At 43.8% G+C, this 26,039-nt stretch overlaps 1 protein-coding gene across 1 annotated transcript; it reads left to right on the forward strand.

Moving 5' to 3' along the window:
- The first annotated feature begins 5,735 nt into the window (after positions 1–5,735).
- Positions 5,736–26,039, forward strand: SDR16C5 (short chain dehydrogenase/reductase family 16C member 5). Its single transcript, XM_032758435.2, has 7 exons — positions 5,736–5,852; positions 9,862–10,208; positions 13,921–14,052; positions 16,998–17,097; positions 19,228–19,372; positions 20,331–20,456; positions 24,472–26,039. Exons 2-7 carry the CDS (start codon positions 9,876–9,878, stop codon positions 24,563–24,565), a joined length of 930 nt encoding a protein of 309 aa, XP_032614326.1. The 5' UTR covers positions 5,736–5,852; positions 9,862–9,875; the 3' UTR covers positions 24,566–26,039.

Genomic DNA, 26,039 nt, shown 5'->3' on the forward strand with positions numbered 1-26,039 from the left:
GATGCTCATGTGATGGGGAGAACAGACAAAAACATGAAGCCAAGAGGATGGACTGGAAAACCACATGACACTAGAATCCCAGAAAGGTTGCACTGTCAGAGGCTTGACCTGGGAAGTGGTGGTAAGTGAGGGCAGGAAGGAGGGTTCTAGAGAAAACAATGGAGAAACTTACTTATCATCTTTAGATCTAAATAAAAAATAAAAATGAGAGGTGGGAATACTTGGAGAATACCTAACCACAAGTTTGTTACCACATGGGTTGGGGCCATGGGGGCCATGAGTGGGGTTACCTCCACTCTCCAATAAATCTAAGTCAAATATTTTGTTAAAAATATTCCCAGGCGTGATGGAAGCATTCTGAAACTGGAATCAAGTAATGCACAACTGCACAACTCTGTAAATTTACTACAACACAGACTATACACTTAAAATGGGTACATTACAGCATATAAATTATACTTCAGTAAAACAGAGTAAGGGAGAGAGTATGCCTGTCACACTCCTCATCCTAATCATGTATCCACCAAAAGTTTTTTTCTGTAACTGTATAAGCAAAAAATGCCCTTCGCAAATAGTATCTCCACTGATCCAGAGAGAATCAGAAAGGAAGAGAAATTCCTGATGAGAAAAGCAGAATGAAAATGAAAAGAGGAGAAAATTTATCTGGGCCTGTAAGTCTCTGGCTGTAAGTAACCTTGGCACAACAAGCCAGGTCAAATCTACATAAACGAGTGGTAGCTCATGCTATGATTATTCAGGGGAAAAAAATTGTTAGAGGTGATAATGACCATAGGATAAATAGAAGAGCAAGAACAAACATAAAACAACACATCCTTTTGTCTTTTCAGCGAGAGATGGAATGAGGAGTGTCGGGCTTCATGCCTAGTTGTTCTGAAAAATGGAGTAAACAGGGAATTTCAGTCATGTGCCCAGTCCTATCACTGTCTTCCTTGAGTCTTGGCTTTCTGAAACTTTTGCATTTCTTTGGTATGCAGTTACTTTCCCCAACAAAGTGACAGGGCACACGTCCCCTTTCTCCTTCAACTCTTGGATTTATTATCAGTATACATTATTCATCCTGCTCTTTCACATGTTTGTTTACTACTTCTGTTCCAGCCTAACCCTGATGTCTTCCTGTCATTGAACAAATATGTCTACCTTTACACTAATCATGTACTTCTCTGAGGATTTCACAATCTCCTTCTGCCAAATAATGCATTTGTTTAAACATATATATTTGTGAAAGTGTCATCTGCTTACTGTACTTATTCTAATATTTTACCAAGTAATCCCCAAAGACAACATGTTCTTTAAACGAGTTTTTTAAAAGTAGGCATTTTTTTCATCTTTTTTTAATTTTAATATAACAAAATATTGCATGCCATTTATGAAAAGTCAAACAACACAGAAGTATATAACAGAGGCAACTCTCCTTGCCCCTTACTCAATTCTGTGCCCCTCCAGAGGTAACCACTGCCAACGGTTTGGTGTGTAGCCTTCCAGATCCATTCTTCTGTGCATTTCCATCTGTTTTACACACATGTGAACACACATGCGCATGCACAATGCACAGTAATCATCAATTTAATTTCAGTGGAATAATTCTGTACTTTTTTTTCACTGACCACAGCCTGGAGATTTCTTCCTGCCAGTAAATATATTTCTAACTTCATTCTTTTTTTCAGCTTCAGAGAATTCTATTACATGACTATAGCATGATTAATGGAATAGCTGTGCATTCAAGTAGCTTCTCATTTTTTGCTATCACCAACAATCTTCAATAAAAAAGCGTCAATATTTTTTTTCTTTTTTTTTTTGAGACAGAGTCTCACTCTGTCACCCAGACTGGAGTGCAGTGGCGTGATCTCCGCTCATTGCAACCTCTGCCTCCCGGGTTCAAGCGATTCTCCTGCCTCAGCTTCTTGAGTAGCTGGGACTACAGGTGTGTGCCACCACACACCCAGCTAATTTTTTGTATTTTTAGTAGAGATGGAGTTTCACCATGTTAGCCAGGATGGTCTCGATCTCCTGACCTCATTATCCACTGCTTCAGCCGCCCAGAGTGCTGGAAGTGTCAATATTCTTATGTGATAGATTCCTAGATGTGAAATAGCAGTCAAAAGTTATGATAGCTACTGCCCAATTACTGTCCATAAAAGACTCAAAGATGAATATCCCCACATTGTGTGAGAATGCCTGTGTTCCCACACCCTTGCCAATCCTGAATTCTTTTTTTTTTTCTCCCGAGACGGAGTCTTGCTCTGTCACCCAGGCTAGAGTGCAATGGCACAATCTCTGCTCACTGCAACCTCCGCTTCCCGGGTTCAAGCAATTCTCCCTGCCTCAGCCTAGCGAGTAGCTGGGATTACAAGCGCCCGCCACCACCCACAGCTAATTTTGGTATTTTTTAGTAGAGACGGGTTTTCGCCATGTTAGCCAGGCTGGTCTTGAACTCCTGACCTCAGGTGATCCGCCTTGCCTTGGCCTCCCAAAGTGTTGAGATTACAGGCATGAGCCACCATGCCCAGCCCCAATCCTGAATTCTTAACTGACTTTTTAATATGTGGATATTAATGAATGAAAAAAAGGTTATTCCTTTTCTAATTTCCTTTCCCTGAATATGAGTGAAATTTAGCATCTTTTTAGGCATTTTCAGTAATTTATATTTATTTGCCCATTAATTTCTTTATCAATTTTTCCCACTGTCTTATTTCAATCAGTTTATAGAAATGCTATATATTATGGCCAATTATCAATGGTCAACTCTTTATGCAAAACTATTTTCTCCTAGTCTGTTGTTTATCATCTTATTTCGCTTATGATATTTCCTTGCCTGGTCCCAAATTTCAAAACAATTTTTCAATACTGTATTTCAATACCTTCAGAGTTTTGTTTTTTATGTTAACACTCTTATTCCATCTGAGTGTCCCATGTCCTATTTACACTCTGTGTTTGTTTACTGAATTGTGGTTACTCAGGCTTTCTGTTGGGAAGAATGACTCATTTTTGCAGTACCTTCCGTGTGTCATAGCTTAAGGTATCTTTTGCTCTGGTTTCTGGAAATAGGATCCATCTGCTTAACGAAGTCAACCCTCACTGGTAGCTCCTTTCTTTTTTCTAGCACAAACATGTGTTTATTTGCATTTTTATATTTTCTCTTTTATTTCAATGGAATTTTGGAAGAAAATAGGATATGAATGCATATACTCACTGTGCTATCTGGAATGGAAGCATCTGTGTATGCATGGCCACAGAAACATTTTTATTATGAGATAAAGATATACACATAATGGAAAATTTGGAAAATACAAAAACATACAAAGAAATAAATTAAATTCAACCAACATTCCACTACTATATTACAAAAAATGTTAAGATGTTGGTGAACTCACTTCCAGTGTTTCCAATGCATGTACATAAAATTTTTGAGAAATTAGGATCATAGCATATATGTTTAGTCTTGTACTGTGTTTTTTAAACTCATATTCTGTGAAGTGTACTTCATACCCTTGAAAAACATGATTTTATAAAGATGGCTGTAGAGTACTCCATCTGCACATACTTCTTAGGAATTAAAGATCAATTTATTTTGATTAATATACTTATTTCCTAAAAAGGTACCACTTTACATGATTCAGTGGAGTGGAAAGTCTCTTTCCCATCCCTGACTCTCAGTGACCCAGTTTCCCTTCCTGAAAGGCCACAGACAATATCTGGGTATTTGGTAAAGATAAAGGTGGAATTGGGTCAGAGGGTATATCCCTTTCTAATTCCTGATACATATTTGTTTTCCAGAAATGCATAATTTATACCCCAATATGAAGGTATTCTTTTAAAAAAAACTTCCAATTTGCAAAGCAAGAAATGTTTTAATATGCATCTCTTTGGCTCTAAGATCAAAGAAATTGAGAATAAGATTAAACTTTTCATGTTTATTAGCCCATGACACATGTTCTATCATAAACTGTCCATTCCTAGCCTTTGCCAAAAGAGACCCTTTAGAAATCCTTTCCCAGCTTTCAGGATTATGGTCAGTGCTCTGAGTTTCCCCCACATCAAGTCAAAGCAGGACCCTTTCCAACCAGCAGGGCCTCTGGCTTCTTTCACTGCATCACTGGTGCATCCCCCACTACTCACTCTCATCTTTTGTACTGATGAGATTTCTAATAATGCTCCAAATTTCTTTCTTGAGGTCCACCCAGGGCTTCTGACCAGAAAGAAGAGTGACAGCCCAGGATTCTGCTCAGAGAAGCCATGAAGATAATAGGAGGCTGGTGTTTCCCAGTGTCCACTCATCTGAACTCTTGCAGGCAGGCTGCACCATCAAGGGCCCATTACCCGACATTTCTCTGCCTCAGTTCACTCTCACTCCCAAGTGCTGCTCACCTCCACACCTTAGCCCATTCTAGAAGGCCCTTTGAGTCCAACTGCCTCTCCTCCTGCAGGCTGGTTGTGGACTCTGGAGGCACCTGGGGTGCATGTCTATCACCCGCACTGTTCATGAATGTGTCTCCCTTCTCCCTCAGAAGCCCTGCAACTCCCCAGAGCCCCACACAGCAGAGTCGCTGGATGGTGACGGCTGACCTGAAACCAATGCACACACATTTACCCCACTCACCTTCCCACACGCCTCGCATAGCTTGCTGCAGCTCGCTGCTGCTGCCTAAAGCACACAAGTAACCTCTTCAGTACTGAAAAGACAGTCGAGGGTCTCCCCTGCACCTACTTTTCCAAGCTTATACGACCTGCCTGTTTCTTCTGTCACCCAAATAAAGAACAAATGTGCAGTTCCTCTACTCCAGATCTGCCCAGATATAGGCTGGCTAAGGCTGCTCTTCGACCCCTCGCTACTTTTCCTGTCCTCTCAGACCCAGGATAAATTTCAGACCCAATCTCATCCTGACTCCCCTGTTTTTCTTTCAACATCCCATAATTTATTGTCATTTCTGCTCCTCATTGCCCCCAGAAAAGTTCACCCTCTATTATTAGCATCTCAGTGGTGTCTTGTGCTTATATTAACTCTTTTATTGATTTATTAATGAATGTTTATCCTTTTTTTTTCTTGACAGATATATCATCGCTGTATCTTCTGGATCGCTGTACACCCAGGTGCTTAATATATCTTGATTGGGTCAGAGCGCCTGGTGACTCTTACGCTATCCTCATTTCTCGACTTCATCTTGTTAGAACAAATTTCCTCGCCCTCTTCTTCTAGGCTGCCTGCCAGCGCCGCACCCACTCCCGCCCCTGCCTGCACCCCACCCACTTCCCGGGGACTCCCGAGCCCACGCCCACATCCCTTACCTCCAAGGGGCAAGGAAGCTGTTGACTTAGGATCCCACGTGGAGCAATCAGCTGCTGCTGGAGAACTCCCCGCACTGCAGACTCCAGACACACGACCTGGCCCCTCCCCCATGGACGCCTACACTGCTCTGTTCTCTAACTCCAAGGTTCCCAGCCTCGGGGTTGTGCCTTGCAAATACCTGGGAAACTTTTCTAGCTAATGCTTAGGCCCCTGCCAACCCAGAAATTCCCATCTAATAATCGGGGGTACAGCCTAGGCATTGAAACGTTAAGCCTAAGAGAAATCCGGCGCACGCATCCAGTTTCCACCACCGAATTTCCAGCTTCTTAAATCGGCCGGTCCAGAAAAAGAAGATAGGAGTGCTGCCCACGTCGCGCGCTGGGCTACGGCCGGCCCCACCCCCCGGCGCTGCCACGGCCGTCCCGCCCTTGGACTTGGGCGGCGCCTGGATAAACACCTGAACCTCACTGAGCTCCGAGCCAGGGACTCTGGTGCCTGGGGCAGACGAGGCCGGTTTCTCCGCGGGCAGCTAGGGAGAGTGTCCTGGGTGAGTTGCCGAGGTCGTCGGTCCTGGGTGCTGGCTCCCGGAGGAGGTCGCGCTGGCGGGGGTCGGGCGAGGCGGCCCTTTGGGCTGGTTTCACGCTGGGTCGCGCGCAAGGGGGCGCGGGTCGCCGACCCGCGGCAGGACCCACCCGCTAGCTGGTGAGAACGCAGCTCCACCGGGTAGCGCACGGCTGCAGCCTTCCGGAAGCTCAGGCTCCCGTGGCTACGGCTAACGCAGACCCCTCGCCCTCGGAGGTGAGCTGCCAGCCTCCCTCCCCACCCGGAGCAGAGGGCAGGATGCCTCCCTGGACCCTCTTCTTCGGTCCGTTCTGCCCAGGTTCCCTGCCCTCTGCCGCTCAGTGCATCCACCTCCCCACCACCCCCATATCACCCCTTTCAACCCAAGCTGTGATTGTCAGTCTGTCTGCCCTCCCGCTTCGTCCGGGTGCCCTCACTAGAGCCGACTTGCTGCCGCGCACTGGCCTGGGAAGCCGAGGGCGCCTGTTTGGATTGGGTAGGCCGCGAGATAGGGACACCTAGAAGCCTTCTGCCAGATTAAATTATATACGCTCCGTAACATTCTAGGAAAGTCTTTGCAGTAAAATGGAAGCGTACATTCACTCTTGTTTGTAAGTATACTATAACCATATTTCATTGGTATAGCCAGGGATTTTTTTTTTTTTTTTTTTTTTTTTTTGAGACAGAGTCTCGCTCTGTCGCCCAGGCTGGAGTGCAGTGGCGCGATCTCGGCTCACTGCAAGCTCCGCCTCCCGGGTTCACGCCATTCTCCTGCCTCAGCCTCTCCAAGTAGCTGGGACTACAGGCGCCCGCCACCACGCCCGGCTAATTTTTTGTATTTTTAGTAGAGACGGGGTTTCACCGTGGTCTCGATCTCCTGACCTCGTGATCCGCCCGCCTCGGCCTCCCAAAGTGCTGGGATTACAAGCGTGAGCCACCGCGCCCGGCTCCAGGGATTAATTCATATGCTTAACAGGAACGCCAGTGGAAGTTCTAGCCATTAATTATTTTGCTGTCATTCTGTGCCTGGCACTTTTCTAGAAAGGCCTCCATGTTTTATGGCTGTGCCACATTATTATGGGGATTGAGGAGCAGAGGGGGAGACATGTAAGCTGGCGGTGTTGAAATCCAAACAGCTCCTCTTGCACCCCTCCCCAACCCTGTGCACCCCACAGAGGACTTTGTGCAGGGCAATGCCTTTTTTTTTTTTTTTTTTTTTCTAATTTGTTCAAAGGTTTCACACAAGCTAGTAGTGACCACATAATGCTCCTTAATACTTTACCTATATAAACTGGTTTAATTCTCACAGCTCCTCTGTGTGGTAATAGTACATATTCGTATGTACTATTAGAAACTCTCTTTTTTAGAGGAGGAAACTGAGGCACAAGAGATTAAATCATTGCTACCAAAGTTGCAGGGAAAATCAGTGATATATCTGGAATTCCAACCCAAACTTTAATCTCTAGACCTCATTGCCTATGTGGGTACCCAGCAGGCACCCTAAACTTCAATTGGGGATTGGGGGTAACTCAGGCTGACAAGCTCTTAGAAATCTAGTAAGCATCTGCCAAGACAGGGTTAAAAGGTGGACATATTTTAGGTCTTGCATCAAGCCAACATTGAGACAGTGGAACACTGAAATCTAGAATGTCCTGACATTAAGAGCGTTCATGTCACCCAGGTCAGTGTTGAGACGTCTGGCCACTGCTGAGGTGCTGGAGCCCTGTGATGGGAGAAGTAGACCTCTGTCCCTCTGTGTGAATTCACATAGTGATATAAAAGGGAGTGTGGTGGTCTAACCAACTACTCCTGGTGTGGATTTTCCAAAGTTGGCGATGCCCAGGCGGCTGTCTGAGAAGGGTGCCTAGGGTTTCCCATTACTGTGTTCACAGTCTGACCCTCATCCTTGCAGATCCACAGGTACAGGCTCCATGGCTGTGTATTTGATATGAGAGTCCTCTTTCAGGACACCTTCTTTCCAAATTCTGCAGTGCCTGGGAGGCCTGATCAATCGCCCAAAAGTTACTCTGTGAATGTAAATCAGAGCAAAGATCACAGAGAGTTGAGGTCTATTTCATCAAAGCATGGATGAAAATGTTCTTCATTTGACCAGAGCGTCCATGTTCCTTAGAGCAAGAATTCTTATTCTCTGGACAGCCCTGGACACACAGGTCAAACCTGCCTTAAAACAAACTATTTTGCCCCTCTGCCAGGAAAGCTACTGCTCAATATCCCTACCTCCCACCATCATCATTTGGATATCCACTCAAAGGGTCACTTTCTAGCAGACCCCTGTTTCTTCCTCTCCCAAGCCCAATCTGAATCAGCTCTCCCATCATCCTCTCTATAGCACACTGCACTTTTCTTTAGAACACTATGGCTTATAACGATCTATTTATTTGTTGAATATGTCTCTTCAATTAGATTACTTGGCTCACCTGCACAGAGATTATGAGAGGCTGCCCATCCCCTCAGCCCCAGTGCCCAGGTAGAGCCAGCACAGGGTGGATACTCAATAAACATAACACATGAACCAATCTGGCCCGCACCACCTAACCAGCACAGAGACCCTGAAAAAGTCACATACATCTTCTCTCAGATCCTCAGTCTCATCTGTACAATAAACCAGGAACAACAGCCTGGGTCGCATCGACTCTTGACATTTCCTAAGGGTGTGACCACATACCAAGTCCTCCTGTAGATGAATCTATCCACCCTTACTCATTAACCGTAACTAGGCTGACTTCAGCCAAACTGTGAAGACCTGCTGTTTTTTCATTACTACCCTCCCGTCTCCTCACTCCTGTGCCTTCGTCTGAGCCCCTCAATTAAACACCCCATTCAGAGAAGGTTCCCACCCCCAGCACAGTATGTTCTCTGCTAAATATGCCTCCTGTTCTCATCCTGAAGGAAATAAGACCTTCCCTTCTTTCTCAGCTAGTGGTTAGTAAAGCACATCTTATATACTCATTCACACTAAAGTGTGAGTAACTGGTAGCAGGATGTAAGCACTAAGCTTTGTATGAGTTTGTCAAGGGGAGGCCTTTTATTCATTCAGCAGGCCTAGTGGATGCCTTCTTGCTGGGCAGCACTATGAATCTGAGAAATGTGATAACGTCTGTAAAGCACTGACTATAAGCCAGGCATTGTGGTCATATGTGGAACATTCTCATTTCATCTGCAAAAACACCCTATGCCATGGGACCAGTATAGATGAAGAGACCAAGGCCCAGTGTAAGGCCAAGAGGCCCCCCCATGGGGTTCACAGGTGGGCAGAGGCAGTGCAGGACAGGAGTCCAGGTCTGCCTCCCCTGTGACCTTTAATCACACAGAGTGGTAAGTGATATGGAGCTGCTGGTGTGGGGGCCTCAGAGCCTAGGGAAGGGCTATCTGGTGCTGATTGCAAATCTGTCGGAAAAGGTCTAGAACACCTGGTTACTTCCTGTCAAATGCTTTCTACAAATAGGACTTTACATTTTCCTCTTCAAATCTCAGATTTTAAATAGTAATGCAAAATTAACGAGAATGCAAATGAGAAAGCACAAACATCAAAGGAGAGAAACATAAAGCCAGACAGGTAGTAATGATGTTATAAACATTGTGATGTGGTCAAGACTTTGAACATAAAATCAGCCAACAGGATTCATGATTATTATGAAGAAAGGCTAACTATGAGGAATAATGAACTTATTCTTTGTGTTAAATTTGGGTGTGGTGGTTACAGTTCCTGGTTAACAAACATTTCTGTTGTGTACTGCACATAGCAGGCATGCAGATAACATGCTGAGCTTGGGGCCAAGTAAGAAAGCTGAATAAGTATAGTCCCTGTGGCTTCCTGCTCCCCCTTTCTGAATTCGGAGTCTGCCTCCAGGAGAGTTGTTTAAATCACATATCTCAGTTACTTTCACTGTTTCAGAAAGTAGGAGCTCCGTGGAGTAAACAACTCAGAGGAAATGGACAAATAAGTCTTCATGTGAATCTGTCTTTCTTCATAGGTGTCAGCCAGAACATGTCTTTCAACCTGCAATCCTCAAAGAAACTGTTCATTTTCTTAGGAAAATCACTGTTTAGTCTTCTGGAGGCTTCGATTTTTGCCGTACTCCCAACGCCACGGAAGAACGTTGCTGGTGAAATAGTCCTCATCACAGGTGCTGGAAGTGGACTCGGAAGGCTCTTAGCCTTGCAGTTTGCCCGGCTGGGATCTTTTCTTGTTCTCTGGGATATCAATAAGGAGGGGAATGAGGAAACATGTAAGATGGCTCGGGAAGCTGGGGCCACAAGAGTGCACGCCTATACCTGCGATTGCAGCCAAAAGGAAGAAGTGTATAGAGTAGCCGATCAGGTAACTCTTGTGTGTTTACTATTATAATTTGACATACATCACGCCCTTTTTCACTTGCCTTTCTCAGTGCCCATTAGCCTGTCTCCAGTGTCCCTTTAATGTAAACAAGATTATGGGAGAATGGGAATTGGGATTTTTGAATCCTTATTGTATGCAAGACACTGTACTAACTACCATGTATGTATTATAACCTTATAAAGTAAAACCCATTATTATCCCCATTTCACAAGTAAGGAGACTAAGGCTTAGGGCAGGTATGTAGCTGCCCTAAGAAACACAGTTAGTAAGCAGCAAGACTATAGCTGCCACTTGCGTCTATTGACACCTGAGTACCTGCTTCTAACATTACACTGCACTGACCATACCGGCCCCTATTACAGTATAAGTTAATGGAAGGATAGAGGCATCCTTCTTTAAGGATAAAGAATCGAGATACAGAGACATTAAATAACCTGTCCGGGGTCACAGACCTGGTGTGTGATGGAAGCAGGATTTGAATCCATATTCTGTCTGATTTAAATTTAGGCTGTGTCCACTCCATCACAGTACCCTACGTTCGAATGTGTATTGCTCTTAAGTAGTCATAAGACAATCAGAATCTTTTATTAATCCTAAAGACTCAGCTACATTTTCTTCTTTGGGGTTTATACAGATACACACGTAAAGCTTTCAGGAAACCAAAGCTCCGACATGAAGATGGTAGGGATTTTCTTGCCATCATAGAGGCACGTGCCCATCCCTCACAAGGAATTTTTTTTTTTTTTTTTGAGATGGAGTTTCACTCTTATTGCCCAGACTGGAGTGCAATGGCACCATCCTGGCTCACCGCAACCTCTGTCTCCTGGGTTCGAGCGATTCTCTTGCCTCAGCCTCCCGAGTAGCTGGGATTACAGGCGTGTGCCACCGTGCCTGGCTAATTGTTTTGTATTTTTAGTAGAGACGGGGTTTCTCCATGTTGGTCAGGCTGGTCGAACTCTCGACCTCAGGTGATCCACCCACCTCGGCCTCCCAAAGTGCTGGGATTACAGGTATCAGCCACTGTGCCCGGCCTAAGGATTTCTGTGTCCTCACATTGGCTTGAGTACTTCACTCATCACTCTCCTGGGACACTTTGTGCCTCCCAGAATTGCCCAACTTATTGAGAAGGGAAGAACCAACCAAGCCTGCTGTGACCAGCCTGACTACATTGTAAAGTTGCTCCTTAGCTTCTAGGCTCAACCAGGATTTCCTTGCTAAGGTTTGCAGGTCCCTGGCAGGTAAGTTTATGACTTTCAAGTTTGTCTTTACATTTTACCTCTCTGCCACCACCATCTCCAAACACAGGCTGCCCAGTACAGGCTGGAGATCCACACCTGACAAGTTTGCCTGGGCCTACGCTGGGCCCACTCTTCCAAGCACAGCTGATTTCACAAATTCAGCCACTTAGAAGTTAAGCACTGATCACCTGGCATGTTGACTTACACTGACTACAATTTATCTGGCCAGCCTTAAGCAATAACCGGTTGATATTCAAACAATGAAGATTGTTAGCTATGGGATAAACTAGTATGAAGCACTCTATAAATAATTACTTCCCTTTCCCTTGTAACTGTGATTTAGTTCTGCCCCAGGTGCTTGACTTCAGAAATAGCCAAACGTGTCATATTACTAGCTTATTATTCGGGTTTTATCACTGTGGGGTCTTGGAGGGAATTACTTATGTGCTCCTCTGAATTCAGGGGAAGGAAATTACTCCACATCTTTATAAACCCACCATTTCCACTTTTTATTCCGGATAGAAAGGAAAGTACCAGATAATTTTTTTTTTTTGAGACAGAGTCTTGCTCTGTCACCGGGCTGGAGTGCAGTGGCATGATCTTGGCTCACTGCAACCTCCACCTCCTGGGTTCAAGCGGTACTCCTGCCTCAGCCTCCCAAGTAGCTGGGACTACAGGCGCACACTACCACGCCCAGCTAATTTTTGTATTTTTAGTAGAGACAGGGTTTCACCATGTTGGCCAGGATGGTCACCATCTCTTGACCTCATGATCCACCCACCTCGGCCTCCCAAAGTGCTGGGATTACAGGTGTGAGCTACTGCGCCCGGCCAATACCAGAGAATTTTTAAGAAGTAGCCCTTAGACAAGCAATCAAAGAGAAAGCTTTCAGAGTGATATGACAGCGTTTTGTCTCTGCTGAGTCTCCGATAACTTTGAAAGCTTGTATCCCTAGGCCAGATTTCTTCTCCCTTGGAAAGAAGAAAACCAGCCAGTTGATGAAAACAGGACAGGCAGATTCTAATCTGTGCTGTGTGTTTAAAATATATACAGTCATGCACCATATAATGACATTTTGGTCAATGATGGACCATATACAAAATGGTGGTCCCACCTTATGGGACAGATTATTACAGTATTTTTACTGTCCCAATGTTCTATGTTTAGATACACAAATACTTACCAATGTGTTAACAGTTGCCTAGTGTTCAGTGTAGTAACACACTGTACAGGTGGGTAGCCTAGGAGCAATAGGCTCTACCATATGGCCTAAGATGTGTAGTAGGCGCACATCTAGGTTTATTAAGTACACTCTGTGATCTTCACACAGCAACCAAGTCACCTAACAATGCACTTCTCAGAATGTATCTCCATTGTTCAGTGATTTATGACTGTATTTTCTCTTTTCCTCCATTTATTCCCTAACCCAGCCCCTTCTCCATGTGTGCGAGGTCTTGATCTATGTCACATTTGGCTATAATGAAGCTATTCTTATGTCCCATCATATTGATTAAAATGAAATGCCACATACAGAGCACAGAACAAAGTTACTAACCATTGAGTAGAAGAACAGCTCTAACTGTAAACAGAAAGTAGCATTTTGAACATGGACTCATTTTAAGAAGAGAAAAATGGGAAAAGCACATCAAAACTTGATCTCTGAAGGCCAGGCGCAGTGGCTCACGCCTGTAATCCCAGCACTTTGGGAGGCCAAGGCGTGTGGATCATGAGGTCAGGAGATCGAGACCATCCTGGCTAACATGGTGAAAACCCGTCTCTACTAAAAATACAAAAACAAAATTAGCCAGGTATGGTGGCAGGCACCTGTAGTCCCAGCTACTTGGGAGGCTGAGGTGGGAGAATGGTGTGAACCCAGGAGGCGGAGCTTGCAGTGAGCTGAGATTGTGCCACTGCACTCCAGCCTGGTCGACAGAGCGAGACTCCATCTCCAAAAAAAAAAAAAAAAAACTTGATCTGTGGCGCATTGTAGACTCAGCAACGGAAATAAACCAAACTGTATTTATTTATTTATTTATTTATTTAGACGCAGTCTTGCTCTGTCACCCAGGCTGGAGTGCAGTGGCATGATCTTGGCTCGCTACAACCTCCACCTCCCTGGTTTAAGCAATTCTCCTGCCTCAGCCTCCTGAGTAGCTGGGGCTAGAGGCACACGTCACCATGCCTGGCTAATTTTTGTAATTTTAATAGAGACAGGATTTTGCCATGTTGGCCAGGCTGATCTCAAACTCCTGTCCTCAAGTCACCCCCCTGCCTCGGCCTGCCAGAGTGCTGGGATTACAGGTGTGAGCCACTGCGCCTGGCCCCAAGCTGTATTTTTAGAGTGCATAAACTCAGTATGAATTAACCAGGATAAAAAAACATAAAACTCTGGGAAAATAAAACCTAGATCATATAAGGAATTTCTACATTGGTGGTGTTGCTCTTATTCAATTCAGGTTAAAAAAGAAGTCGGCGATGTTTCCATCCTAATCAACAATGCCGGAATCGTAACAGGCAAAAACTTCCTTGACTGTCCAGATGAGCTTATGGAAAAGTCATTTGATGTGAATTTCAAAGCACATTTGTGGGTAATAATTGTTTCTTCTCATCATAAATGTAAAATTACTCTGGCATTTAGAAGTACTTTCCTCTTGCTTTTTTACAATATTGTTAGCCTCTAAGTAAAGCAGAGACTTCTCAGTTTTGGACTTGTCCTGGTCTACGCAGTTGTCCTCTTCTGATGCCACTTAATCTACAGTAGCCCCCCGGACCTCTGCTTAGGGAATTCTACAAGGACAGAACTGTCCTCATGATCCTGCTACCATGTATTGATTAGCTGCAAATGTTAGGGAATACTCCAGGTGGCTCACATATTTTCCTTAAAACAGCTCGGTGAGATAAGGGATCATAGAACTTAAAAGATTTGCTCCAGGCTACATAGCGAGTAACTGCACTTAGACAGGACCAGGGTAGCTTTGTAATTTGCCTAAGCTGGGACACTTTTGGAAGTGAAATTCAGCATTATTAATGAGCAAGTGTTAATCAGGTCTGTTATGGGCAAACCAAAACCTATAGTTACCTTAGTTAGTACCCAACCAGAGAAATTAGAGGTTCCACCAGTAACCTGAGTTACCACCTGCTACCAGCGCTAAAAGCACAGTCCTGACTTCTAAAGCCACCCACTCAATTCCAGAAGTTGCATGTTTCTGGCCTTTGCTGAGACCAGCCATCTCAGGCCTCCCCACACTATGCATGCACCCTCTTGCTGCCTCTCCCAGCTTTTATTAAAAGTTGTATTTTTATTTTACTTTATCATTTTATTTTAATTTTTTTGAGACAGAGTCTCATTCTGTCTCCCAGGCTGGAGTTCAGTGGTGCGATCTCAGCTCACTGCAACCTCCAACCTCCTGGATTCAAGCGATTCTCGTGCCTCAGCCGTCTGAGTAGCTGGGATTACAGGTGCACGCCACCACACCCAGCTAATTTTTTGTGTTTTTAGTAGAGACAGGGTTTCATGATGTTGGCCAGGCTGGTCTTGAACTCCTGGCCTCATGTGTTCTGCCTGCCTCGGCCTCCCACAGTGCTGGGATCACAGGACTTTTGACCTGTTTGGTTCCAGCCCTGCTTGTAGCTCGTCATTCCTGGGCAAGGCTCTCTCCTGGGAGTCTGCTGGAGATTTCTGAGCTTCTCCTCTGTTCTCCTCACAACTTTCCATCCAACTCTTCTTTAGCAGCCTTCAAATGTAATTTGGAATTTGGAATTTGTAGATTTTCTGTCCCCTATTTTCACCAAAAATGTAATGGTGCTGGTGCTATTCTTGGTGTTTTGTAAAGTTTTCAGGAGAAAAATGGAAAGATTCAGAATTTAGTGGCTACCATGTTCCTACAGGAACTACTGCAAATGATTTTTCTTGTCCCAAATGTCCCTCTCCTTGGTGCTTGCTTATACTCATATACAGTTGGAATGAAGATAAAGACCATGGTCCCTGGAAGTCTCCACTCCCATGGCTTTGTGTGTTTTTTTTTTTTTTAGATAGAGTCTCACTTTGCCACCAGGCTGGAGTGCAGTGGCGCGATCTCAGCTCACTGCAACCTCCACCTCCCGGGTTCAAGCAATTCTCCTACCTCAGCCTCCCAGGTATCTGGGACTACAGGCACACGCCACCACATCCAGCTAATTTTTGTATTTTTAGAAGAGATAGGGTTTTGCCATGTTGGCCAGGCTGGTCTCCATCTCTTGGCCTTGTGATCTGCCCGCCTCAGCCTCCCAAAGTGCTGGGATTACAGGTGTGAGCCACTGCACTCAGCCTGGCTTTGTGTTCTTTTCCTACCTCTCTGTTTTTCCCCAGGTGCCTTCATGGTATCTGTCTGTATATCTTCTCTCTCTTTTCTTCTTCTTTTCTTCTTCTTCCTTCTTCTTCTTCCTCCTCCTCCTTCCTCCTTCTCCTCCTTCCTCCTCTTCCCCCTTCTTCTTCTTCCTCCAACTCCAACTCCTCCTCTACCTCCTCTTCCTCTTCCTCCTCCTCCTTCAATGCTGGTGTTTCCGTTGCTCTTACCACTCCTCATGTCATCTCACTCCCTTTACTTCTTCTGGGCAAGTTCACGTACATTCTTTGAGCATCTGCACATTGCCAGGCACAAAGACAGTGACTTAACTGCTAGAGCGTCTGAGAGCTACCTGAAGGCTGGGCTCTCAAAGGCAGTGTCCCTACTGAGAAGTGTCCCAACTCATGGCAGACCCCAGATTGTTCGCTGCACTGCTTCCTTTTGCTTTGCTTTGATTTCCCACCTCTCTCTACCTGTTAGTTTCTCTCTGAGACTTATTGCAATGCAGGCAAACAAGTGAGGTTTGGCCTTTGTAAGAGATCCCTTTTCTCACCTCCTTGTCTTTGGTGTGATTAGTTACTCCTTTGTTGCAGAAGATATCTTCTTTAAAAGCTCATTTCTGTCTCTTTTACCTTCTTTCTCCAGGCCCCCAATCAAGGGTGAAGGTGTTGGACAGTATATAGATGTGCCCTCTTTCTAATAGATATTCTGTTTTACGAAATGGAACAAAAATAAGAGATGAGTTTAAAACAAAGTACTCTTTTAAAATTGAAGTCAACAGCCAGATGTCCTGTGAACAATGTTCAGGGAAAATTTGAAACTCAAAATCAAGCTAAGGAGAGAGAAGGCAATCTAAATCTAAAGCGTCATGTTTGTGAGGTTGGGGGTTGTGGCTGCCACAACAAAGATTTACTCCTTCAATTCTTGTCTTAATATTGTGTTGTTAAAAGTCAAATATGAGCAAAAACGTAAGTCTGAATAAATTATTTTAATAATACTGGAATTACCATAAAAAACTGATTTAACAGGTTAAATAAGTTAAACTGATTACTTTCCAGATGTTTAAGTTTTTATATCCCCATACCTTCAGCTATTTTACAGGCTGAAAAAAAAAGATTTTTTAATCACAATGAGTTTGTGATTATAAATATCTGAGAAAATTATACAATGTGGCATTAAACCTTAAAAGTTTTTCTTTGTATCCTTAGACTTACAAAGCCTTTCTACCTGCTATGATTGCTAATGACCATGGACATTTGGTTTGCATTTCAAGTTCAGCTGGATTAAATGGAGTAAATGGGCTGGCAGGTAAGAAAAACATAGCAATTTACAATTGCAAAATTCCCTATAACTTTAATTTACATAATAGCTCTGAATAATTAGCACTAACTTGATGCCTTAAGATAAAGGATAATAAACTAAAAAGTATAGTCAATAAGTGGTTGATAACTTCATCGTGTAGCAAAACTGCACATCAGATAGACTTACATGAAATTGGACTATGCCCTTTGGAATCATCAGGTCTTATGCAGCCCCCTGTGTTTAAAAGAGAGAGAGGCCTCACTGATAAATTTTTTGCACAAGTGATCAACATGACAACTGTCCCCCAAACTTCACACTGACACTGTCACAGGATGGTAAGGAGGATGACCCTGTCTTCTCCTGAAGTTTCCTTTAAGTGGTCTCCCCACTGCTGTGAGTTTGGATAAAGTTTCTACACCTCAAGAAACCTAAAGTTAACTGCTTTGTTTTTCCACTGGTTGAAGACCTGCAGGAAGTGGTGGGCATTTTCATCTCCCTTGCAACAGCCAACTGACTTGACAATAGCAGTGGGGAGGGGGCAAAGAGATCCTTCAAGACGCTCAACCAAGGAGGCCCAACTTGGGAGCTGGCTCTAGAAGGAACAGAAACCTTGACCTAACCTACCACAGCATCCTCTAGAGGAAATGTCCCAGGTCCTGGCTTACAAGGATTGCAAAAACTCATCCAACAGAACTGTAGCAGCAACGTTCGGATAACAGATAAGCCAGTTTGCCAGTTGGGTGGTTCCTAATGCTTTTGAAGCAGAGTGGCGTAGTTCAAGATTCACAAAACCAGTCTTAGCTCAGTATATCTATTACATGAATAGGTTTTTCAGGACCACAGTCACCCCAAATATCACCAGTCTATCCTCCTTATGACCCAGAACTTCCCTTCCTCTCTCCTTCTTAGAACTTATCAGGTATTATTCTTACCTCCCTCTTATATATCTGTGGTCACGGGCCTTTGAAATCATTCAGGTATATTTACAGCTCCTTATCAATCCTTTTCAGACAGAACATTCCTGTCTTGAGATACAGGACTCTCGCACCCGCAGCTCATCTTAGAAACAAGTATAAGCCTTTTGTATTTCCCACCGTGTGAGTCTTTACTCCCCATACGTCAGAACCACCAGGGGTGCCAGTTTAGCATGCAGATTCCTTGGGTCATGGGCCATATCTGCTCATCAGAATCTCAGGGATCAAGGGACTCAGCTGCATTTATACCTGATGACTCCAGTGACCCTAGAAGCTGCTCTGGACTCCTCGTCCCCCTTCCCAGTCTCTAGCCTCTGACCCCACTGTCTGGACAGCACTAGGGCTGGACAACCCCACGCCTGGCACTTACAAACTGGCTCTTGCCAGTTGCAGTAGCTGCACCATAACATAGCAAGTTTAAATATGCCTCCTCTGAATGTGTGGGACAAAGGAAAGTGTTAATGCACCTCAATGCCATTTCTTCTCCAAACTTTTTCACTTAGTCAACTGAATAGTCAGATGTTTTGTTAAAACAGGTGTGATTAAAGACAAAAAGCTCAAAATGGACACAAATGCCACTTTCCACTCCTCCCTCTGCCCCCACCCTACATTTTCAAGATATTTAAGAGGTGGAGGTTGAAGCTACCAAGCCCTTTGTTTTTTTGGTTTTTTTGGTTTTTTTCTGGAAGTGAAGGAAAGAGTTATAGTTGGAAGAAAAAACTTGATCTGAGAATCACAACCCATGCTGGCCTCTCTTGCCTAGATTCCTATATCAGCTAGTGTTTTATTTCTTCTTTTGAATGTCTTCATGCCCCAATGGGATTGCAATTTTTTGAGACAAGGCCCCATGTAAGAACTAGCACAGGGGCTCATAATGCATTGACTTGTAAGTAAAGTCCAGCAGTGTGACCTGAGACAGGATCTCTGCAGCCCTTCTTGTGCTGGGCTCTACTTAGTCATTGTCAACTGACCCTGATCTTCAGTTAACCATGTCCCTTCCCACTCCCTGCACACTTCTTCCAGTGGGAGTAGACCAAGATTACACAAAAGGAGAACTCTGAAATTGTCTTATTTTCTGTCGCTCTTAGCATTATGGGTAAACCTTAATGTAATGCCATTTTAAAACTTTGGAATATACATTATCATGCTTTGTCTTTTTCAGATTATTGTGCAAGTAAATTTGCAGCCTTTGGGTTTGCTGAATCTGTTTTTTTGGAAACATTTGTCCAAAAACAAAAGGGGATCAAAACCACGATTGTGTGCCCCTTTTTTATAAAAACTGGAATGTTTGAAGGTTGTACTACAGGGTAAGTATGTCCTTTAATTTCAAAGAATCTACACTCTTAAAAATGTTTTGCTATTTTGTTTTGTTCTTTTTTTTAAAGTTGTTTAAAATATATTGTTCTGGGATTCAGTATGATCTATAAATGGTTTTAGAATTCTGTCTTTCTTAGTATGTGTTTGTGTGAAGGATACCAAGTTGAATGGGAATGGTTTATCAAGGCAGTGTCTCTCAGCCCCCCAGGCCCTGGGTCTGCTCCTCCATTTCCCAGGCTCTCCAGGGCCACATCCCCTTCCTGCCATCCAATCCCATTCTGCTCCCTCTCTGATTCCAGGAGGACTAGAGATAATTGGAGAGACATTGTCCTGGTCATATAGAAGGAGCTGCTATAATGAGGTATCGTACACTAGGTGGCTTAAACAAGAAAAATGCCTTTCTCACAGTTCTGGAAGCTAGAAGTCCAAGACCAAAGTACTGATAGGCTTTTCTCAGACAGGCACTAATCCCATTCGTGAGGGCTCCACACTGGTGACCTAGCTACACCTCAAAGGCCCCACCTCCAAATGCCATCACATTGGGAGTTTAGGCTTCAACATGTGAATTTTTGGGGAGACACAAATACCCAGTCCATAGCAGTCACAGATGCCCAATTCTGTATCTCATGGAGACTACAGGCAATGTGTTTTCAACAACTTGCCTTACAAATATTTGGAATATTTGTTTAATATGGTTTCACGTATATGTATATTGTAATATTAGTGTATTAATAAGAATCATTTTTCATTTCATATTTTAGTTATGTTACTACTTACTGCATTGACACATTGATAATAAAGGAGTAAATATAAAAATAAGTGAAATTTGAAAGGGAAAGAAATAAGTGATAACATCTTAAAACCTTTTATTCCTAATTTGAAAAATTATCTTTATTTGTGAATTTGGCCTTTGGGGTTTTTTTTAATTGTTGTCATTTTATATCCTAGCTGTCCTTCTCTGTTGCCAATTCTGGAACCAAAATATGCAGTTGAAAAAATAGTAGAAGCTATTCTACAAGAAAAAATGTACTTGTATATGCCAAAGTCGTTATACTTCTTGATGTTTCTTAAAAGGTAATTACATCAGCTTCTATTACTTCCCTAACATGCCAGTCTACAGTTTACTCCAAATCCCACCAGGAGAAGCCACTTTAAAAATACCTGATAAATTAAAATTCATTAATTTAATTCTATTAAGTCCTGTTAGTCCTATCATTGTGCCCATTGCTGACACAATACCAAATTTACACAGTTGCAGTGCCCACCGTCAGTCAAGAAAATGGGGTCTAACCCTTCCTGCCACCTTAGTATCGAATTATTCTGAAAAAGAAGTGGATGTAATGATAGATGGAAAGATTGAAATGATTTTTTTAGGAGAGATTTTCTTGTGCTCATGATAAAATAATCCTGTTGGAATAGATATTGTATCCATGCCTCCTCAAGTACAGGGTCCCAAAGTCAAGGCCAGACAGTAAGCCAAGTGCTATAGAAATTTGTGGCATGGGTACAATTAACAATACATAATAAATCTGAGCTCTTAGGATGGTTAAAGAATTTGAGGGAAAAAACTTAAAACCACCTCTTAAAAGCAAAAGAACGGGCTGGGAGCAGTGGCTCACATTTGTAATCCCAGCACTTTGGGAGTCCAAGGTGAGAGGATTGCTTGAGGCCAGGAGTTCAAGACTAGCCTGGGAAACAAAGCAAGACCCCATCTCTCCAAAAATAATAAATAAATAAGCCAGGCATGGTGGTGCATGCCTGTAGTCCCAGCTACTTAGGAGCCTGAGGCAGGAGGATTGGTTGAGCCCAGGAGTTTGAGGCTGGTATACACCTATAGTCCCAGCTAGTCAGGAGGCTGAGGCAGGAGGATTGCTTGAACCCAGGGGTTTGAGGCTGCAGTGAGCCATGATCAGACCACTGCACTCCATCTTGGCAACAGAGTGAGACCCTGTCTCTTAAAAAATAAAAAAAGTACATGGTGGCGCACACCTGTAATCCCAGCTACTCAGGAGGCTGAGGCAGGAGAATCGCTTGAAACAGGGAGGCAGAGTTTGCAGTGAGCTGAGATCGCGCTATTGCCCTCCAACTTGGGCAACAAGAGCAAAAACTCCGTCTCAAAAATAAAAAGTTCAAAAAGCATTCTTGTGCACCCTTCCCTGCTCTCTGTGGAGTTTCAGTGCTGAAATTCATAGGCACTGAATGAACATTTGACCCAGTTACAAGGATAGTGGTGAGCTGCTGATTCCTGTTATCTCAATTCATTTTCTAGACTGTAACAGGTCATCTAATTAAATCTTTCCTCACTGGGCTTTCTGCTATGTGAGGAAGCACCTTGAGTTGAAATCTGCCTCATTTGAACTTCCCCTCATTGGTTTGTGCTTCTCCCCCAGCTCCATGTGCAATTCCATCAGTCTTGCCAATGACAATTCCTAGTTATCTGAAAATAGATATTATACCTCACATCCACTACATGGCCAGCAGCCATTGCCCATCCTGTGTACAGAAATTTCTTTTCTCATTAGCTAATTATATCTACTTTGTGCAATGAACCAAATGTCATTCTTGCATACTATCATTTTTCCAGGCTTCATGTGGCACAGGACGGGTCAGAATGCTTGACTGAGGCTATGTGGGACAGAGCAAAGGAATCTTGACAAGCAATTCGAAATTCAGGCTTATGATCCCACTATTCACTAAGTCTGTGACTCTGAGCGTGCCCTTTATTCTCCAGGTCTTGGCTTCTTCATTTACAATGTAGAGACAATGTTTGTCATAGCTTGTAGATTCGTGTAATGCACTGTTTATTGGGCAGGGTGTGCATTCACAACACACTAAGTTCTTTTTGCTTAATAGATAGCAGATTATAGTATAGTAATGCCAATGGTAAGAACACGGAACTTAATTTTTCTACTTTGAATAACTGTGGAGATTATGTTTAGTTTTATGACATACTAGTTATGGGACATGTTTTGAGAGAGGGCTAGATAGCTGCTGAGTAAGCTAAAGGCAAGATGAAGAAGCTCAGTAAAGGCAATCATATCAAACACTCCACCAAACATTCATTCAGCAAATATTCAGAGAGTGCTGTGTGTGTCATGAATCACCCAGCACCCAAGGATCTGCGCTTAAGGTTACAACAAAGAACAAGACAAACAGTGGTCCCTGCCCATGTGGAAATCACTTCCTGTGGGGTGAGGGGGCAGAAAAGAAACAAACAAAAAAGTAAGGTAAAAGAAAAGACCATAAGTGCTCTGAAGAAATATAAAGCAGGAAAGGGAAAAAAGGAAACCCCACAATGGGAGGTGGATGGGTGCAAGTTGAGTTTTACTTTTTTTTTTTCTTTTTTATTTTTTTTAAGATGGAGTTTTGCTCATCACCCAGGCTGGAGTGCAATGGCGCAATCTTGGCTCACTGCAACCCCCGCCTTCCCAGGTTCAAGTGATTCTCCTGTCTCAGCCTCCCGAGTAGCTGGGATTACAGGTGCCCGTCACCATGCCTGGCTAATTTTTGTATTTTTAGTAGAGATGGGGTTTCACCACATTGGCCAGGCTGGTCTCGAACTCTCGACCTCAGGTCATCCACTCACCTCAGCCTCCCAAAGTGCTGGGATTACAAGCGTGAGCCACCGCGCCTGGCCAAGATTTACGTTGTTGTTTCTTTTTTATTTTACTTCTTTAATTTTTTTTGGAGACAAGTTCTTGTTCTGTCACCCAGGCTAGAGTGCAGTGGCATGATCATAGCCCACAGCCGCCTCAAACTCCCAGGCTTAAGCCATCCTCCCACCTCAGCCTCCCAAATAGCTGGGACTATAGTTGTGCACCATTATGCGCAGCTAATTTATTTTTATTTTTTTAGAGATGGGGCCTTGCTATGTTGCCCAGGCTGATCTCAAATTCCTGGCTTCAAGCAATCCTCCCACCTCAGCCTCCCAAAGCACTGGGATTACAAGCATGAGCCACCACATCTAAGTGAGATTTAATTTTTTTTTTTTTTTTTTTTGAGATAGACTCTTGCTCTGTTGCCCAGGCTGGAGTGCAGTGGCGTGATCATGCCTCGCTGCAACCGCCACCTCCCGGGTTCAAGCAATTCTCCTGCCTCAGCCTCCTGAGTAGCTAGGATTACAGGCGTGCGCCACCATACCTGGCTAATTTTTGTATATTTAGTAGAGATGGGGTTTCACCATGTTGGCTAGGCTGGTCCCAAACTCCTGACCTTGTGATCTGCCCACCTCAGCCTCCTAAAGTGCTGGGATTACAGGCGTGAGCCACTGCGCCTGGCCGGTGAGATTTAATTTTAAGAATGGTGTTTGGTGGGTGGAGGGAATCTCATAAAGAAGGTAGTACTTGACCAGAGACTTGAAGCTGTGGAAGGGATGAACCACCTGGAGATCTTGGGGTGCCCAAACAGGGAAACAAGGAGCATGGGGTCCTTTCCTTTACCCCCACCTTAGGATGAGTCTCAGGTTTCCTGTGCCTGCTTTGTTTCCTTGCTCTGCAGTACTGAATGCAAAGGCCAGTGGAGCAGAGTGCTCTGTTGGGATGATGATCATGCATGTATATGGCTTTGCAGAGGAGCAGGCGTGGATGGAGAGTGTTAGCTGGGTCTTGCCCAAGGTTTGAGGAGCTATTGCATCTCATCCTCACAGTAGTGCCAGAAAGGCAGACTGATGACCTCATTTTACAGTTGAGGAAACTGAGGTCTATGAGCTGAGTCGATTGCCTAAGGTAGCACTGCAAATGACAAAGCTAGGATTCCAGCCAGGCTTATCTGCCCCCAAAGCCCATGCCTACACGACAAGACTTCACTGCTTCCTCTGTGTCATTGTACAGTGGAGTGATGCTTTGGAAACCAAAATGAGAAGTGAATTGAATAACTTAAGCCACAAGACCTGTCAAGGCCCTGGGCAAGTGTCCTCCGATATACTGAACAAGGCCCAGTGACCCTGAGGCGGGTAGCACTCAGGCTGCATAGTGTGTGCATGAGTGAGTGACTTCATCTGCCACAAGAGGTGACACTGCTTTTCAGTAGAGGTGGTAAAGAGGCTTTCACGAATGATAATAAAGAAAGTTTATTCTTGTGTTCTCTTTAGCTTTTTGCCCTTCAAGACAGCACTGCTTATAGCTGACTATTTGGGCATCCTTCATGCAATGGATGGCTTTGCTGACCAAAAGAAGAAACTCTAAAGACCAACTCTATGGCTAAGGCCATCTGATACACAATGTTACATAACGCGTACTTCAGTGAAGAATAGTATTTTTGTCTGACGGTGGAATATATCTGGAGACCACAAGTACCACTCCTATTCTGTTATCTGGACTAGAATTTTCAACCAATGTGTTTGAAAATAATGTTGCTATCACCTGTTTGGTTGAGTTTTGGTTTTTTCTTTTTCTATTTTTTTCCAAAAATAAAGACAGCCCATTTTTGTCATTTCCATTACCACAGATGTAAGAAAGTGATAAGCCATGGTCACGAGCTGCCCTGAGCTTTGGTCGTTGGGGAGGTGGCTCAAATGGAGCCAGCGGCTGTGGTTGACCTGCCTTGGGGAGCAGGGCTGAGGGATGAAGAGGACATGTGGGTATCCAGCCAGAATGCCCTCTCTCCAGAGGACACACAGCTCTGGACTCCTACCCCCTTGCTATCCTCTCTGGCCTTTTTGAACCTGTACCACCTAATGTAGAAAAGGCCCGCCTCCAGTGCCCTTCTTTCCAAAACAGCTACACAAATACTTCTGAATGCCCTGGATACTCAGACCGAGTGGCAGTCTGGCTAAAGGCCCATCCAGCACTGTTGTGCCCAAGAGCCTTACTGGGCATTCCCTGAAGCCCCCTCATAGGCAGTGATTCTAGACCAAACTCTTAAATAGAATCACTTTTGTTTCCTAGAAGAGATCAAAGAGTGGTTGCTTCTTACTTTGAAGATGAAATTCTACCAAGTTAGATTTTTTGCTATCTATTGATCCAAAAAATATATTCGTGCAACTAATGTTAAGTGTTCAACTTAGTATTTCAAGTTGGGATTCAGGTTGAGGCATTTTCCTGCAGAATGGGCAATTTTATGCATTTATATTCATCAGTGCTGCCCTCACTTTGCATCTATTGTATTCTTACAGTTTAATCAACTGGCAAAGTGCTTTCATGCTTTGGAGATTAACTATAAAAGCAAGATTAAGAAAAATATGTTAATTACCATATCCCTGGAACTCCTTCTCAGGCTGGTGGGGGCAGCCTTGCAAGAGAAACAGCAGCCTTTGTCTCTTCCCTCTTGTGGGGAGCAAGGAAGGGATGAGCGGTACCTTGGGAGACCCTGGAAAAGTCTAAAGAATTGAGAATTTGACTATCTTGGGGGTAAGATACTGTCATAGGGGCAGTGGTCTCAGGCAGTGTAAACTCTGGAATCCACTGTAGTCTGATTTACCTTGAGTGGCCTGCACAAACATGACAGCCCTGACCTGTATCTCCTTTCCATTCAGAAAGCCTTAAAAAAAAAAAACTTGTTTTATGATAATATAACAATCATGACTAACATTTACTGTGCCCAGCAGCAAATTAAGTATTTGACAAACATTATTTCATTAAACAAGACTGTCAATCATTACTCAAAGAATGATGAAGGTATTTGGTGTATGCCAAAGAATAAAGGCGTTTCATTTCACAG

Source organism: Hylobates moloch, unplaced genomic scaffold, assembly GCF_009828535.3.
Source record: "Hylobates moloch isolate HMO894 unplaced genomic scaffold, HMol_V3 SCAFFOLD_9, whole genome shotgun sequence".
NCBI classification, from domain to species: domain Eukaryota; kingdom Metazoa; phylum Chordata; class Mammalia; order Primates; family Hylobatidae; genus Hylobates; species Hylobates moloch.